Here is an 18,483-nt window from a genome sequence, read left to right on the forward strand (position 1 = left end):
AAAGATCAAGCGTTTGTTTTAATGTAGGTCTGTAGGACATGCAGTTGCTCACTATGTTGTGTTTATTTCCATTTATTTTATAGTCCCTTGAAAGCTGTTTTCATTACAGGGATATCACACTCGCCTACACACGGCACCCCTGACATATGCTGTAAAGCGTGTGTTTGAAACAGTGCTGACGTGGTGCAGTCATTAAGTAGGGCAGGTTTTTGAGGTGCTAGAGTTTTTTCCCTGAGTGTAAACAGAAATTATCACGGTGTTCTCTCGTTCATCTCTTCTCCCACCCCTTCAGTATGGTTCCCTGTTCTCTCCAACTCTTTATTTATCTAGTGGTCTGCACATGGAGACATTTTAGACATTTAGGTAGGCACTTTAATTATGCCACCTCGTTTTAGCTAAATCCGAATGTGCTGTTGATTATACCCTTTGCAGAAAAGGCAGTCCCAGAATGCATTGAGATGCACCCCAAAAAAATTCAAGATGGTGGGCGAATGAATTATGCTTATTAGAATTTGTTTGAGTTGTAACCTGTGTAGAAGTCAATGAAACATCATGATGGTAAGGATGCTGTTTATGTAGGGCGAGAAGCAGTTTACTGGGGTTTGGAACAGCTCATGTATGAAAGGTGACGAAGGTAATGTTTTGTTTAGTCTGTGTGTCTCTGTGTTGATTTATTGGCCTGTGAAGAGCAGATATAAGAATAAAGCAGTTGTGATTCATATGTCTTTGACCACCGTGTCACGTGTAAACCTCACGTGGGCGGCTTACACAGGACTGTTGACCCCAGGAAACACGCACATCCCCCTGCATTACGCCTGCAAGCTGTATCTGATCTGAATCATAAATTCCTTATTCATATGTGTGTGTCAGGAGGCAATGTCCATCAAAATGCTGGAAGTGCATTATTTATATTACTCTGAGGTTTGGTTAAGCTCTTAGGATTGGCGAAGATGGCTATACTGGGTGCTTCTTGCAGGTGAAGAGGGTTTCATTTAATCTTGAGAGAGAGTTTACACAGATTTTAAACTTGTTATAAGGTCTCTTCTCTATGGATGTTTACATGTAGCCTACATTTATAATTAAGGAACAGCAGGTTTTTGTTGGTCTTTATCTCTTTTTTCAATGCATAACTGAATATTTAAAGAGGTGAATACGTGTCACATCAATCTTTTGGTGCAAAAGGCAATTGTAGTCTGATTAATTAGAAAAACAGAATGGTACAATTTCAGTCAGTCATTTATATGACAAAAAAGCTAATTATTGAGTGAAAATGACCTTTTAAACTGTATGCAAACACGATCTAATAACTTGTTTAGATGGTTTAAATTAATCTGTGAGCTGGTGTGGAGTGTTCACACTGATCTGAGTGCAGGTAGAGAGGTTTTCCTCTGGTCTGAGAGCTAGTTTACACAGAGGCGTTGTAGTGGGGATTTGTTTTTGATGATAAGCCCTGCAGGTACATGCTGATTTACAGCGTAGGACTTTATTACAGCAGTGCCCTGTGGCTTTGGAATTTATTGAGGGACCTGAGACTAAGCGTAAAGCCCTGCTAACATTTCCGCAGGCAGATATTTCGGAGCACATTTCAGCGTGACGTATCGGAACACTCAGATAGAGGGTAAACACACTCAAACAGAAAAACAACCATTTTTTGGCCAAAAAAAAATCACATGAACACACATTTTCAGGCTTGTTGGTGTTGGTTGGTGTGTGTGAGTTGGAGGCTGTCTAGAGTACATTCACATGCATCAACCATTTCTACCACTCACTATCACATGTGACAGGAAACTGACCTCTGCATACTCAAAGGGTTTAAAAACACCTTCATAACCACCGGGAAAGATAGAGGAAAATATCGAAGCTTAATAACCATCTCTGCAGCAACCTCCTCCTCCTCCCTTAATAATAAACTGTTATTTTACCTGACTGTCTTTATGGTGCGCTGAGCTCTACTAACACTCAAGAACCCAAATGCATGACTCACACCCAAAGACGTGCAGGACAGCACATACGTGATTGGTCAACTCTAGTCTTGTTGAAACAAGACCATCTGATACACCCAAAGCATTTTTCTCACACATGTATGCCATTCACAACATCCCAATCCATAGAATATCATTTTATTGATTAGATCCCCTATGGCACAGTACATCTAGTATGTATTCATGTATCGATACAAAAGCGTTTTCCTTTGCACCGAAACAACGTGTCTGACACTGCACTCAAATCAGACAGAAAACACACACGCACACTCATATTTGTCTGTTTATCTTCCCGCCACCAGTCAGAAAGGAGGAGGAACTGTAGTGAAAAAGTGTCCAAATGTCACCGAACTGCCTGTTCCCACAAGGTCCAGCTTTTCGAACCTGCAGATGGGTCCCGGAGTGTCTCATTCTCTCTTTTGTTCTCAGTAGAAAAAAATATTTCAGAATTCCAATTTTTCCTTTTTATTGCATGACTCTTTCTATTGGTGGATAAGTTCGGAAGGGGTCATTCGGTCACCCTGTGATGTTCTTGTGACCAATAGGCTCTTTCTGCATACGTGTGCAATTGAAGACAGGCAGTGCTCGAGGTAATTCCCACCACCGGGGAAACTCAAGGTCCCTTGTCCCTTGACCATGTCCTGCAAGGGTACAAATCCAAGAATTGCTCTCAGTGTGTCCTGAGATCTGCGTTAAACAGGCGTCCATCACATTCAGATTTATATATATATATACGTAAAGGGTCAGAGCTCAAGAGCAAATGTCACTTCCTGAGTGGCCAAGTGTCATCTTCCAAATTCTTCTCTGTGAGGTGTCAACCCTTCTGTCATATCTTTGCCCCTCACCTCCACCTGCTCTCACCCCACGTGGATCCTTCTCACAGAGTAGTGTAGATGTAAACAAACACGATGACGAAGAGGTTCAAAAAGGTGCCAATGATTCCCAGCAGGGCCAAGATGGACTCCTCTCGTTCCTCTTTACCCTCTTGCGCCCGAACCTCCTCTATACTGACTGTGGTTGTCCCCATTCTGACCAGCCCACCTCTGTCTCCAGGGTGCTTATCTGTGGAGAAACAGGAAAGCAGAATGAGACAAACAATCGACAAGACATGGAAGCCTCTTTTTGGCAGCCACCAGAAGCGCTCATCGAGAGGCCAGACTAAACACTAGGTTGAGCGGTACAGAGGGTGACATTTCCCTCTCTGCTGATGGCCCAGCTGTGAGTGTGGCATAATGAACACAAAAGAGGATGTCTCCCTCCCCACCTCCGTGATGGATTTCCCCCTCAGAAAATTATATTTCCCGCGGAGCTGCTACAACAGGGCGACTCTCGGCAGCTGAGATGATTTACTGTACATTTAAACCTTCTCACTTGCTGTTCGCTTCTGCTACGCACACTAAAAGATTTCTCTTTTTTCATCCCGTCATGGTTTATGGTGCCACATTTGTTGGAGCAGACATTATACATCCAGGTTCCTACAGCAAGGTACAAGAACATCAACCTCAATAAGCAGCCTGGGGCCAAACGTACAGCTCGGCAAAATGGACAAGAAAACAGTTGGACAGGAACAGGAAAATAGAGTATGTATAGCAAGAAAACAGGGGGTCTTACCCTACGGCGTGGGAGATCTGGGGGGAGATCCAGCATGCTGTGGGCTCATCACAGGAGAGGCATATTTGGGCTTGCGGCAACATGAGGGCCAGCTGACCAAACGTCCGACACCCCGGTACCGTAAATGAGGAGAAAAGAGAAATTGAGAGGTGGAGAGAGAAAAAGGAGGAAGAGTAAGTCTACAACAGCATCTCCTTGAGCCGTGTGCGTTACGCAGACAAGAATCTCAGTCCCCAACGTCCCTCCCCTTCGCTCTCGCTCTCTTTCTCCCTCTCCCACTCCCTCTGGCTTTCTCTCGCTCTTTCTGTGTCAGTATTCCAGCCGCCTTATGTATCACCAGCCCTTCCTTTTGTTCCACGCTCATTCATATATTCTTTTAAGCTTTTCTCTGTTGTTTATTTTTTTTTATTCTTTGCTTGAATGCCTCACACCTTTCATTCAAGAGATGCTTGGAGAAATCTGCTTCCCCCCCTCCCTCTTTCTTGTTCTCTCTCTCTCTCCTCTTACTTAAAAAAAATCACTCTTCAGCTCGGTCTCCCCTCCTTTCTCTCCCCTTCCTTTTGCTGTCACACACTCTCATTCTGTCCTCTGTCACTCTTGTCTGTCCGACCCTTTTAGCATCTGAAATTCGGGGCTTCTCAGCATTTGTACCAAATATCGGCCCCTACCTTCTCTCCTTTGCCTCCTCTGCAATTTCTTTCCCTTCTTCTTTTGCGCTTCTTTTTCCGTGGGTGTAGAAGTGCTACAGATGCGCGCAAACTCCTCTGGAGGTTCGGCAGATCATCGACCTGAGGCTGCGAGCACCCCACCCTGTCGTTCTCTGTCCGTAGCCGATGGCAGTCGTGTGGTTATAGGTCCCGTCTTGGAGCCTGAAAGCGGCGTGCATTGCATAACCAAGCAGAGCGACTGGTAACCGCGGAAACAGAGCGAGCGAGGGAGAACGGGAGGGTGGGCGGCGAGGAGGCTCACACGTCAAATGTCTTTATTGCCAAGAACAATGTAGAGCTACTCAGAGAAGAGGAGAAGGATCTTAATGGAGAGGGGGTGTGGGATTGTGGGCCACTAATATATATGTGGGATTTGATGATCACATATTTTTGACTATTTATCCAGTTTTTGTCATTTTCAGAAAGTATACTCTTATGGAAGAACTCTAAGATCATGAAAGCCTATATGCATAGACATTTTGTGTCTGTTTTTATTGGTAGTGATAGTATAGGCAGCAAATAAGACATTAGGGCTAAAAGAACAGGAAATGTTGCGAGCTGGATATCAACTTTTGATGGCTACTTAAACACTAATTCTTAATGTTTCAGAACTTGTCTGCTAACCTATAGTCTAATGCAAAAAGGTTTTTTTTTTTTTTTTTTTTTTAAAGAGGAAGTACAGCAGTTTCCTCAAACTGTTGATTTTACACACTAAACATCCTTGAAACAAAATAAATTAACTTAAGTAACACTTCTTATTTTGTCATATTGCACTGTCCATTTTTTCTTTTTCATAAAGTATAAACAAATAAAGAACAAGTTGGAAAGAAAACTGCCAATTTGGTAAAAGTACAAAAAAGTAAATTCAAGGTGTTATCTAACAATAAGTCTTAATATTTTATGCAGTATTGGTAAGATTTAAGGATTTTTACATACTTCTACTGTGAAACATGTCATTATTGGTCTGCACCAATATAGCCTTTTGGGCAGCGTGCCGACATACAGTGCCATTGCGCTACGAACATCCAGAGTTCAAATCCCGACCCAAGGACCATGTCTGATCCTGCCCCCTTCTCTTTCCCACTTTGCCTACTGTGAGTTCTAATCCATCCTATCATAATAAAGAAAAAAAAAATCATTATTGTGAAGAAGATAAAAGAGCATCTTTTATAGGACAGTTTAGAAAAAGATCACATTGACATGTAAAATTAAGTTTGTCCCTGAACTTTTGTTTCATGGGCCCCTCACAGTAAATAAGTGTTTTTTAAGTGGACTTTAATGCTGACAGCTTTGGAACTGAAGTGTGAAAAAATGGCATCTTGTTTTCTTGTAATCCTCGTCTACAGCGTCTACTTGAAACATAAACGCAAGCTACCGTGAACAACCGTGTACTGACTCACTCTGACCCTTGAGGAGTATTATTCTTGTTTCCTTACTCACCATCAGTGGAAATGAAATACAACACAACCTCCCCTCCTCCTCCTCGTGTACTTCTGACGTGTGTGTTAATAAACCATCAACCTCATTGTCCACATTAACATTTGAATGGATGGGGGCAGAATAGAGGATCTGTATACACTCCTTCCCTGCCAAAAACAGTCAAATAAAATATATCAGTGTTATGTGCTACAGAAGTTGGTTTACTTCTAGCAGCCCTCGGACCTCAGCAAAGCCAGATCAATTCTTTACTCTTTCAATCTGAAATAATCCTGACCTCTGGTCAGGCACACAGTTACAGGAGTTCAATTAAAGGTTTTACCTTTAGGCATCAGGAGCAAAACTGAGTTGTCTGAGAAAATGTAGTTGACTATAGAATCTTGAAACATCATGTGGAAACCAGTTTACTTCTGTAATGTTATTTATGTGAGGGAAGATGATATTCAAAGAGGAAAAACTTGGAAGATTGTAACTTTTTTTTGTCATTGGGAATTGATTGAATCTTGAAAAGTGGGTGCTTCAAAGCAAACAGGAGCCAAGTGGCTGAAGAGCAGGAGCTGCACTATAATTTTTAAATCTTTGTATTGATTCTTAAACCAATTTCTTGGAACCTAAAGTTTTTTAAAGCAGTTGATCTTTGTTTTGCTGTAGCTTTGTATGGTAACAATACTACAGAATTAGACTCTCATATTTTTGGGCATAGACTATGCCAACATTTTTCTTTAAAGTGGCCAGCAGAACAACTGTATTTATTATTATTATTTTTTTAAGAAAGTTGACAGCTTTTTTTTTATATGCATGTTCTTAGGTCATAAGTGATAATAAATCAGGTCATAAATGATACATCTCTACTGTAGAACTTCATTGTCAGTGTTTCATCCTGATGCTTCCAGAGGGGCTGTGTGTGTCATTGACACATTTTTGGATACAAGATTCCATAACCAAAAATGAATGATTATGAACTATTTCCTTCATTAATCTTCATCATAATTATCAGAGAGCATATCTCATGTCAGGAAACACCACCCCCCACAAATCTTTTGTTCGCTCTCCATAGCTCTCTCTCTTTGATAATTAGTATCGGCATCTTTCAGTCACCATAATGTGCAGAAATTATTGCACAGGCCAATTAAATGAAATTATCATGTGGGTGAATTCCCTCGGTCCCGTGTTCCCAGCACAGTGCCAGAACATTTAAAACGGATCAGACTGAAACCGGCGGGTTGGAAGCCATAAAGAAAGAGGCAGGATTTTTTTTTCATCTGCTCTAAGTGGAGTTCCTTGTCAATGAGCCGTTGTTTATATTCATTTATTTGTTTGTAATTTTCTCTCTCTGGAGCTGTGAATCATATAATCATCAAGCTGACAGCCGGTGGTGGGCGATTATGGAGCGATCTCATTACTGTACATGTGTGTGACCATAATATTACGAAGCTCTGCTGACTCGAAGATCCGCTTATGTTCTAATATTGATCTTCTGTTAGTATCTGATTCAAATCGCTTAAGACGGAGCGCTTCCTTTAACCTCTAATACACTACGGAAGCGAGGTAATCTCATCCTAAAATCTACAAAAATAATATGGTTTCTGTATTAAGTTTATTGTAAAAAAAAACCTTACTCTTGAAATAAGAGCATTTAGAGTTTGTGATCATTCAGAATCATTTGTAAAATCATTCATACATAGTTATTTGTTCATTCAATTCACCACAACAATTTACGCAAAATGGTTTTATTAACAGTTTACGATTAAACTTTTTAAAATGCTTAATCCATATATATATATATATATATATATATATATATATATATATATATATATATATATATATATATATATATATATATATATATATATATATATATATCTCCATAAGTAACAGTGTTAAAATAATCAGATTATTGGCTTCTAATTGTTAGGATCTTGGGATCCAAATTTTCAGTGCCCATTATTCAGATGGATCCCTGGTCTTGATTCAAGTAGAGTGTTGTTTATATGTAGCTTTTAAAACAGCAGAGGATGGTGTAATACAGACCTTGAGCAAGGTTCTGCTGAGACTCTCAGAAATGGACATCAGTGAATTGGGTCAGCGCTGACAAGCTTTTCAAACCCGCCGCAACATCCTGCAGGATGTTCATACTCCCCTCGATCAAACAGCAAAAAACGGAGAGAGTGAGTGATGGCTCGGAAACCTTTTAATGGATGTGTGTGCACTCATCTGATGCACATTCCCATTTTTTCCCCTCTCTTAATCTCTACCAGGATCATTATAGAGGACAAACTCTGAACAACGCACACAATTCATATCTGACAGTCAAAACCTGCGAGACTCATTAATTATTGTTCTCTTGCTGAGTTTTGTGTGAGTGTGTGGTTTCTTTTTCTCATTAAGATGTTTGTAGCGAATGTGTGAGATAATAAGATTCAGCCTGTTTCTTCGCAGCTGTGATGTATTAATATATCTCATTCTGCTCATTTGAACAGGTGCCCTTTGTAAAGTCATATTCTCCTCTCTCCAAAGCTTTTTGACAGTATGAGTGTGCCCACACAAAATGTCGAATGCCAGTCAGAGGGCTTGTCAAAATTAATTACGTGCATGGAGAGAGATAGATACCCCCCTTTTTACCTGGATGGGAGCACGGGAGCTAAATTGGATAAAGGAATAAGAGTGGAGGAGTGTAAGGAAGATGGGAGGACAGGAATGGTATGGTCATTAAAATGAACCATTCAGAGAAAGTGACTGGACCACGAGCTTATTTTAGCTTCGTTAGCCTTCAGTTGACTTTGGTTTATGGACTGTAGGATGCTGTTTTTAAAACTGTTTTTTTGATAGTTAAGCTGGTAATGTGGGCACAATTCTAACCTTGGCTCTACATTAGAAATACACAGTTAAAAAGTTTTAGTTCAGTAGGATTTTATTTTTTTATTAAAGGGGGGGTACAATGATGTTTTGTGTATTCAGAGTTGTTCAGTGTTAAAGAGATGAATTCTCATGCTAAACATGGATTTGCACATCATTTGTTATTAAAACATAGAGTCCCTGTGATAAAAAAATACAAAAAACATTCATGTAAGTACAATTGCATCAGATTTCTGTATTTTGTTGGAAATCAGCACATAAGTGAATATATGTTAATGGAAACAACACGAAACATCAGTATTATAGCTCCACTCACGGCACGCCTCCAGGAGCTCGGCTTTTTCCGGAAAGAATCGGAAAGCTGTATTTTTCTTTTATAAATATGATAAAAATAAAGACTTTTTGGATATATGAATGATGCAGTACTACTCTATAGGTACTCAAGATTAACATGAGATTAGGTGAAACTGTGTATGTTATGTACCCTTTAAAAAGTATTTTTATTCAGCAAGAATGCGTTGAAAAAAGACAGAAATGACATTAAAACGTTTATAAGTTACAAAATATTTTCATTTCAAATAAATGCTGTCCTTGGAAACTGTCTATTCATTCCAGAATCCTGTATCGGGGTTTTCAGAACAAAATGATTATTTACTGTATTTTTGTCATATTTCCCCCCACTTTTTTGGGACACTTAAAAACATTTATCAGCTGGTCAGCCTGCTGTCCAAAATCCTACCCTCAATAGTAGACAGACGCAGTGTCATTAGAGCCTTTGAGAAACAGAGTCCTCTTCAGATGAGAGAAGCACTCTGAATGATTTAGTGCCTTTAAATGATGCAGAAAGGGAAGAATATGCTTTGTTATCCTTCTGTTAGCTTAAGGTTTTATAGCAGCTTCGCAGAGGAGGAAAATTACAGCCCTGTGGTCGTCGCCATTAGCTCAATCAAACATCCTTGTGCATAAACAGCCTCTGCTGGCACAGTGTTTCCTCAGATACAAGACTGTTTTCCTGAAAATTACAGCTTTTGTGCCATGCCAACACCTCCTCTAAGCGACTTGTACATTAAAGTCTGGAAGGGTGCCACTTTCTCATGAGGGTGTGTGGATGTTAATAGCCACAATCAGATTGTGCAGGCACCAAAGTGTCTGCTGGCTGACTCCACTTGTTTAAGTAACTTTGGAAGCCACCACCGTTCATTGTAAACTCTGGGCTCAGCTGGATTTAATCCAAAAAGAGTGGCATTTTGAATCTCGGCTCATTCTTCCAATGCTTTTGGTTTTGGTGTTGTACTGGAACAATGACCTTAAATAGCAGGCCTATCCATTTAGTAGTTATGTACACTACCATTCAAAAAAAAAAATTGTGCTCAAGAAATTTGTGCTGATTAGAATTTGAATTGAATTGAATTTAGCTAACTTGTGATGCCTAAATTCACTTGTAGTATTTAAACCAGTTGATTTTAGTTTTTGATTCTTAATTTTTATTTTAGACTTATTTGCCCAAAATATGAAAATAATTATTGGTTTATTTGTTTCAAACTGAATTTTTATATTGTAGCATCTTTATTTTGTGCATTAGTAAGGTTTGGTGTTGTCTAATGGAGTGATGGGCATATGAATATGACCTGCATAAAAGCATATGAATATACCCTCCTCCTTTGACTCACTGCTCTCTTTTATTTTGCTCGTGGATTTGGCACATGGATCAGGCGATGTTCTCTTCAGTGTGTTGAGTCAGTGGTCCGGTTGTGCCATCAGTCCGCGTCCTGCGTCTCAGTGTTGTCTGTGCTGGAGAGATGCAGAAGTGTGAAAGGGAGATGCGGTAGCGCTCGTCTTGTTTTATTCCTCATTCTCTTGCATTATTGATGGAGCGCTTCTCTGAGCTTTTGCTGCATGTTGTGTCTTTCTTTCCAGCTTTCCCTCATGTGAAGGATTCTCGCTCGCTCGCTCACTCACACACTCCAGACAGGCGGAGGACTCTTGTGCCCTGAATGATTTGGGAAGCATGATTTTTGTGTCAGTCATTAGACTCGAGGCCCTGTTCTGCTCTGCAAAGCGGCATTTAAAATCAGACTCCTGTCAACCTGATTTACTTCAACAAAAGTGTGCTAGTGTAAAAATAAATAAATGTGCGCGCACACACAGTGTAGTCATATTAGAAGAGGGTATTTTTGTCTCTCTCTTCATCTGCGTGTCATGAACAGTTATGCATTTCTGCATGTTGTAAATAACCAGATAAAATTTTAACCAACCCATGAGGCAAAAAGCAAGTGTGCATTTCCGTGCTGCTGCTGGTGTCTTGTCCCGCCTGTCCTCGAGATCATTGTTGTCATGGTGACAAAGAGTTTCTACCACATGCTCAGAGAACTGTCACACACAGACACACAGAGTGCACCCCTAAGGTTTATTCTGATTTCTATATGTTTGTCATGTTTGAATGGGGCCTGTGAAGTGGGGTGTAGTAAACTACTAAATATTAAGCAGCACAGCTTTTAACATTGATATGAAATGTTTCTTGAGCAGCAGATCAGCATATTAGTATGATTTCTGAAGGAACATGTGACACTGAACACTTGAGTGGCTTCTGAAAATTCAGATCTGCCATCACCATTGATAATTACATTTTGAAATATACTCAAATAGAAAACAAGTATTTTAAATAGTAATATTTCAAAATTTTACTGTATTTTTTATTTTAAAAAAGCCTTGGTGAGCATAGGATACTTACCTACCCCAAATTTGTGAAAGGTAGTTTACAGTTAAATAGAGTACTCACAACTCACTCACAACTGAAAAGTAGTGGTGAGATGCAGCTTGAATCAGTACAGTGTTGATTCGGTTCAGTAACGATGTGTCAAAATTCCAAAATATGAACAAATTAGATTTGGCTGTTAAGCAGCTCTACAGAAGACTATAGTGTTATTTATTCGGCTCAATTCAGTTCAAGTTTTGTTCTCATCCAAAAGCATCAGTGCCATGAAATTAATAATATTACTGAAAGTGTCTTTTAGACCCCAACTAAGCAAGCCAAAGGGAACTGGGACAAGGAACCCAACCTCCATCAAGTTACAGAAATGGAGGGAAGGAAAAACAAGCAATGAGAATCTCTATGTAGTACTTTAAAAGATCAAGAACAACATCCTGTATTCTATGATCTGCCCATTTGTCTTCAACAATCATTTGATGCACAGAAACGGCTGTTTTTAAGATGTCTCTTGAGTGTGCATGAGGCTCTCTCTCATACAGAGCACAGAGCTTGTGTTTGAGGCTATATTGTTGCTTTTAGACAGTAAGCTGATGGGGGAGAGGTCAGCCATAAAGATCTTCTGGTCCAAATGGAGAATCGTTTAAAGCAGTGGAGCTGTGGATCAGGCTCAGTTTGAGTCCAGATGACCTGTGACCCTCAGAGTCTTTTCCTGGGGAAGAGGGAATGGATGGATGATATTGTAGTGTCTTTAGAGCTGCTGTAAGGGAGTTTGACATAAGACTGTAGAATGTAATCTCTCCTCTTCTCTTCTTTTTCCTTCTCCTCCTATCTGGGGTTCTCTTCTGCTTTTTGCTCGCTTAAATTGTTTTCTCCTCTTATCTAAATGCCTCTCCTCTTCGGTTTTCTTCTCTCCTCCCCTTTGTCTTTCCTTTTCTTCTTCCTTCTTTTTAGTCTCTTCTCCTTTCTCCCATTTTCTCTTCTCCTCTGTTTTGTTTTCTTCCCCTACTCTTTTTTTTCCTTCTTCTTGTGGTCTCCTCTCGTCTCCTTTCCTCTTTTGCCTCTTGTCTAATCTTCTCATCTGCTCTCTCCTTTCTTGTCTTCACCAATCCATCTGGTCTCCTCTCCTGATTACTTCTTTACTCCTTTCCTCTCCAGCTTTCACATCTCGCCCTTTTTTTATTGTCTTCTCTTATCTCCATTATTATTTTGACATCTTTACTGGCCTTCTTATCTGCTTTCTTCTTTCTTGTCTCCTCCCTTCTCCTTATTTCAGGTCTCCTCCTTTGCTCTTGTCTCCTCCCCTACTTTCTGGTATCCTTATTTCTCCTCTCCTTCTGCTTCCCCCTATCCTCTTGTTCTCCGTTCTCTTCTCCTTACTGGTCACCTTTGCACTTGTCATTCCTTGTCTTCTCCACTGCTTTGTCCTTCCTCTCCTCTCTGTTTTTTTTCTGCCGTCTCTTCTCCTGCGTTCTGTTTGTCCCTCCTCTTTTCTTGTCTCCTCTCCTCTCCCCTGTCCATGTCTCTTCTCTCCTTCTGTTGTTTCTCCGGTTTTCCCCTCCTCTATCCTCCTGTCCTTCCATGTACTCTCCCTCCTCTCTTCCTCCATCTCCGCTGTTCTCTGCGTACGGCGACGGAGGGCAGGGGAGCTGACGTATGTGTCCTCTCGGCTCTCACTAACATTGTTTATCATCCACCCAATCCAGCATGGAGCTGAATGCCTGATGAGGGAGAGAGAGGGCCAGAGAGGAGGATTGGTGTGCAGTAAATCAGTTAGTCTGTAAATGAGATGAGAGTGAAGGAGAAACAGTCTGAACTGAGGAGGGCATGAGGAGAATCTGGAACATAGACTGACATTGAGATGATACCAACTTAAACGCTCTCTGATCTATTGTTTCCTCGAAGTGGGCGCACACTCAAACGAAATCCTTTGATAAGGCTCCTTCAGTCTTTTGAGATTCCTCTTTCTTCTTCGAAACACACACACATGAGTCACACAAACATGCACACAATATTCCTGCTCCTTACATTCACTGCACACTGATAATACGAGCCTGATTAAAGCGTTTTGCTTGAAGACCCTCAGTAATCGCTCTGTCTCGTTCCCTCTCATTCTTTATTCTCTCACTGTCCTCGTTCTTGCTTTAAGACTCTGCTGAGCCACAAAAGGATTATCTTGCCTTCTCCAAACAGGAAATGCATATACAAAGAGCCTTCATACCTCTGGCATCTCAACGTACTCAGGAGAAGATTGATCAAGGGTTTTTTAAATTAATTTTTTTGGTCTGAATTAGAAAAAAAGTTCACTCTGTTGTCTGCCCCCCTAACTTTTCTTTATACAGTCAATGCATCTTTTCTGTGTTATGTTGTTTTAGAGGGACCGTTCACAGAAAAATCAAAATTGTCATTATTGACTCACCCTCATTTTGTTACAAATCTGTATGACTTAATTGACTCACCCTCATTTTGTTACAAACCTGTATGACTTATTTACTCTGTGAAGCATAAAATATATTTTATAAAATGTCTTTTTTTTTTTTTTATCCATACAATGGAAGTCAGTGGTAACCAAAACTTTTTGGTTTCCAACATTCTTCAAAGCAGCATCTTTTCTATTTTGCTAAAGAAAGTAAGTCATATAGGTTTCAAATGAACCTATTTAACCTGTTTTTTTTTTTTAAACGTTCCCTTTAGACAGGCATGACACAAGTTTCCTTGTTTGTCCATCCATAAGATGATCATAAGGTGACTTTTCCACATGATAAAACAGCTTGTATTTCTTGTTCAGGAATTCAAACGGTTTAAACCTTTGAAATCAATGATGTTCCCTAAAAACATCTATATTAAAAACATTATTAACCTTGAGAGACTGAAAGTGTGTGTGTGTATGTGTGGATCGTCCCTTGTGTCCTTCTGTCATTTAAGAGATGTAATCGACTTTGTCTTTTATAAGCGTCCTGTCTCTGTGCGTAATGTCTCCCTCTCTCTCTGTCTCCTGCAGTTTTGGACATGGCGCGTCACGTCCCCCTGTATCGTGCTCTGTTAGAGCTGCTGAGGGCCATCTCCACCTGCACCAGCCTGGTTCCTCTGCTCTTGCCACTATCAGGAGACGCTGCAGAGGAAGAGGAGGATGAAGAACGCACCGAGTGTCAGACCTCCGTCGGCATGTTACTGGCCAAAATGAAGACCTGTGTGGATACCTACACCAACCGCCTCAGGTGAGCTCTTCCTTTTTGACACACGCACACATTCAGTCCATCCGTCTGTCACACTAATGGACAGGGGACAGACGGAGTGACTGCTGGTGGATGGATGCCCACCCTGTGACACACACTGTCTCTGACCTGGTTTATACCCACAAGCTGTAACCTGATGCTATAGCCACAAGTCAAAAGCAGTGTTTCACCAGAGGAGTAACACACAGTGATAAATGACTGCTAGATCAGTCAGTGCTCCTGAGCTGCCCCCGAAAAGCATCTAATCCCCAGTGGCCTTCAGACTGTCCTGAGCTCTCACCGTCCCACGCTAGACCATAATTTAGCTTTGGCTTTTTTAGTCTGTGTTTTTGCCAGGATTTTCGCTGAACCCATCACAAAAAATAAATCATGAACTTGATTTTTAGCAATGTATTGTGTATCAAAAAATTTTCTTTTCCTTTTCTATTTGTTTTTCCATTCGTTCTCCCCCCCCCCCCCCCAATTTTTTTTTTAATTTACAAATGTTTTTTTTATTCTTCATTTCTATAATTTATTACTATTATTATTATTATTATTAACATTTTTGTATTAATGTTTTAAAAATGAAACTAACTTGTTTGTATAAATATTAATTAAAAATACATAATTATTATTTAATTTTTGCTTAATTTATGCATTAATTTCCTTTTTTTAAGATTATATGGCATGTTTTATGTCCCTTCAGTATAAGCCTGTGGATTTTTTCCACCTTTTTTTTTTTTATCATCTTCTAGGTAAGGATTGTGAGTCTGATTGCTTCAAGTAATATCACAGCTGGATATGTGGAGTAGTGAGACTGTGATTTGTTATCAGCTGTCTTGTTTTTAATAATGGCTTAGTCTTTATGGGTAGCGAGATGTTTATGGCATTGGCCTGTAAGTCACTAGGCTGGCTCTGTCTGAGTGTCTCTGAGAATGCGTGCACCCTTGAATAAAGGAACAATCTTAATTATTGTCCTATGCGTCACCTACAGGTAAAGGACATTTTTGACATGCACCCTTTTTCATTTGTCTGTCTCTTTAATTTTCTCTCCTCCTGCTTAATGAAAGATGCATGTTGTGAGGATGTGTACTTAGCCACGAGACAGATGGATGTTGTTTTTAATGGTTTATTTTGGGACAGGTCACAATCTGCTGCTCATTTGATGCATCGTGTATACTAGCACCTCTCAGGATGAGAGCCTGTGTGTTTGTTTCAGGGTTTGGACATGAGAGATTGAAAAGTTCTTGAGGACATGCACTTGTTTGTTTCTCTGCCATTGTTGTGGTCACTGAAAAATGAAACATTTCACGTGTACACATGCAGACCCATAGTTAATTTGTTGGTGTCTACAGAAATGTGATTTTTTTTTTGTTTATGTGTCCACCTTAGGTCGAAGAAAGACAAAAGTAAAGGGGTGATGAAGAGTGAGACGTCTGATCCTGAGCCTGAAGGCCTCACCCTGCTAGTTCCTGACATCCAGAAGACTGCAGAGATTGTTTATGCTGCCACCACCAACCTACGGCAGGCCAACCACGGTGAGAACATCCACCTTAACAATCTGCTTTTCCCAAACAAAACATGCTTTCTGTAAGAACTGTTTATTAAATAATACATGGGAAGTTACATTTTTACTAACTTTAATTAAAATGCTTAACAAATTGTTATTTAATGAATTTCTTATTTGGACACATTAACTCTTAATTCTTTAGAATCACGTTTAAGAGTAACTTCATAAAAAGCTTCCTTTTTAACATTGATAATCAGCTTTTTTTTTCTTTTTTTTTTGTCACCAAATCAGCATATTAAAATGATTTCAGCTTTTTCACCACATGAATAAATTACATTTTAAAATATAAAAAATAAAAGTTATTTTTAATTGTGATAATATTTCTTAATATTACTTCTGCTGTATTTTTTATTCAATTTATGCAGCCTCAATGGGTGAGTTTTTTTTTTAATCATGAATCAAGTCAAGTGTGTCCAAACTTGTGTCTTTTCTACATTTAACTAGTCATTTCATAACATTTATAGATATTGAAGCACATATTTGAAGCACATTTCACATTAAATGCCCTTGTACAAAGCTCTTCATGCTCTGTGTGTCTGTAGGACAGTATTTCTTGAGACTTGACACACAACAGAAGCAAAAGCAGGACAGTGCTGGATGTATAGTGGTCAGTCAGGAGAGGGATGGTGTGTATTTCACAGGCTGAAGACACTCCTTACTTATCTGAGGGCCTCGGGGGACATGGAATGACTGTTTGCTTTGACAAAATAAGCCAAAGAGAAACGGCTCTTCAGCACAGAGCCGCACAAGAGGCGGCAGACTCTCTAAAGCCTGATCGGAGAGTCAGCTTTACTGGGCACTTTGGTTTGTCAGACTAGACTTAATCTATGTTGTGCTAATTCTTCAAGATCTTTCATTTGAACCAGCGGGCCTTAGTCATAGTCAGGGATGTTGTGTGATCAGTCCCTCAGCAAAACGGATGTGACCATGGCAATTCCTAATCCTGGGATTCAAAGCTCTTGGCATAAGTCGCATCCGTTTATTAACATTTACAAATACGTCACTCTGAGGTCCTCGTCTAGACCAAAGCTAAGAGAGTGTTTGCTCCTAGGCAGAAACCCTTGTGGTCATGAGGAGGGAAGGGTTGGAAATAGCAGGAATTTCCACTGTTACGTTGGAGAACCGCATCAGTACATCCACATATAATAACCATCACCCCCCCCTTGGGTATCTCATGCTCTCATTCTTTCCGGGAAGATGAGTGAAAGAAAGGGGCGTTAAACGTGGTGAAGCTGATCGATGCAGCTGTCACTATCCATAAGGAAAGTCCATATGATAAGAGCAGTGAGACATACCACTTACCACCCCGTTTAACTGCTTAATTAGTACTCCGGCGTCTTTTTTTAAAAAGTGCCAGAGACCGCTCATTCAGGGTGTCTGATTGGTCGAAAGTGGTGTCCTGTAGTTCAATATCGTGCGCTAATGTGACGAGGTGAGAGTAAATGGAGCTATCGATGTCGGTGGGGTTTTATGTGGCTCGTATCCAAAGCTTAGCCTTTATCAACCCTGTTAAGCACAAAGCTAATTTGATCGGCTGACATGGAACATGGGTGTGCAGGAAGGGACATTTGTCTGCAACCAGTGCAAAATGGGCAGAAATGCCATAAAGCTCCTAAATATAGGGAGTTTAATTGTGTTGTAGCTCTAACGGCCTCCATCCACTGGTGACGGTCTGCTGGTGTCGTTGTCATTAGTCTGACGCTCTCTCGATAAAAATCTGAAAGAGAGAGAACAGAAGCGCAGCGGCTCATTTGTGTAACGACACGACTATTTGCGCTTGTTCTCATTTATCAAAGTAACAAATTTGCAGTCAAACACATCTCAAAGGAAGTCTATCATTTTTGCCAGTTGAGCTGAGCTTGAGCTGTATGTTTTGTTTACTGATAGCAGAGCTACATATAGGCATTCAGGTTACTTTTCCGTCTTGTAGGGATGTGTTGGTTTTTCAGGGATGAGAGGATGGAAGATGTGACCTACTCAAACACACCCTCAGGCTACTGTGAAACACACATGCACACACTCTTGAAGGATTTTTTTGATGTATCTGTCTTCTGCTTTTTTTTTTTAGAGAGGAAGATGGCTGAAAGTTCTAAGAAGGCAGCAGTGAGGCCCAAACCACTGTCCATCTTGCGCTCAGTGGAGGAGAAATATACAGCAGCCATGAAAAAACTACAGTTTGGTGAGTCCTGAACTACATATCTCACGTGTTTGACCCATTTCAGTTTCTACTGGATAAGAGAGAATATTATATTATTTAATTATTAACAAGAAATTTTACACTCAAGTTCATGGATTTTAAACATTTTATTGAATATTTTAAACCGTATATTTCACAACATTTTCAACATTTTATGGGATGCGTAATACATTGGTTACTGGCCGATATAAGATCTGT

At 40.1% G+C, this 18,483-nt stretch overlaps 1 protein-coding gene and 1 long non-coding RNA gene across 6 annotated transcripts in view; one reads left to right on the forward strand and one right to left on the reverse strand.

The window, feature by feature from the left end:
* birc6 (baculoviral IAP repeat containing 6) overlaps positions 1–18,483 on the forward strand; it is a 93,408-nt gene that overhangs the window by 62,950 nt on the left and 11,975 nt on the right. For all 5 annotated transcript variants that reach the window (XM_059520225.1, XM_059520228.1, XM_059520226.1 and 2 more), the window contains exons 66-68: positions 14,305–14,521; positions 15,911–16,056; positions 18,157–18,267. In XM_059520225.1, the coding sequence (XP_059376208.1) occupies positions 14,305–14,521; positions 15,911–16,056; positions 18,157–18,267 (474 nt within the window). The remainder of the gene's footprint in view (positions 1–14,304; positions 14,522–15,910; positions 16,057–18,156; positions 18,268–18,483) is intronic.
* Positions 2,107–4,585, reverse strand: LOC132113213 (uncharacterized). The gene is made up of 2 exons (XR_009425117.1): positions 3,594–4,585; positions 2,107–3,044 (listed from the first exon to the last, which is right to left on the reverse strand). It is a non-coding gene; the product is annotated as an uncharacterized LOC132113213 (long non-coding RNA).

This window comes from Carassius carassius, chromosome 32 (genome assembly GCF_963082965.1).
Source record: "Carassius carassius chromosome 32, fCarCar2.1, whole genome shotgun sequence".
Classification (NCBI taxonomy): Eukaryota; Metazoa; Chordata; class Actinopteri; order Cypriniformes; family Cyprinidae; genus Carassius; species Carassius carassius.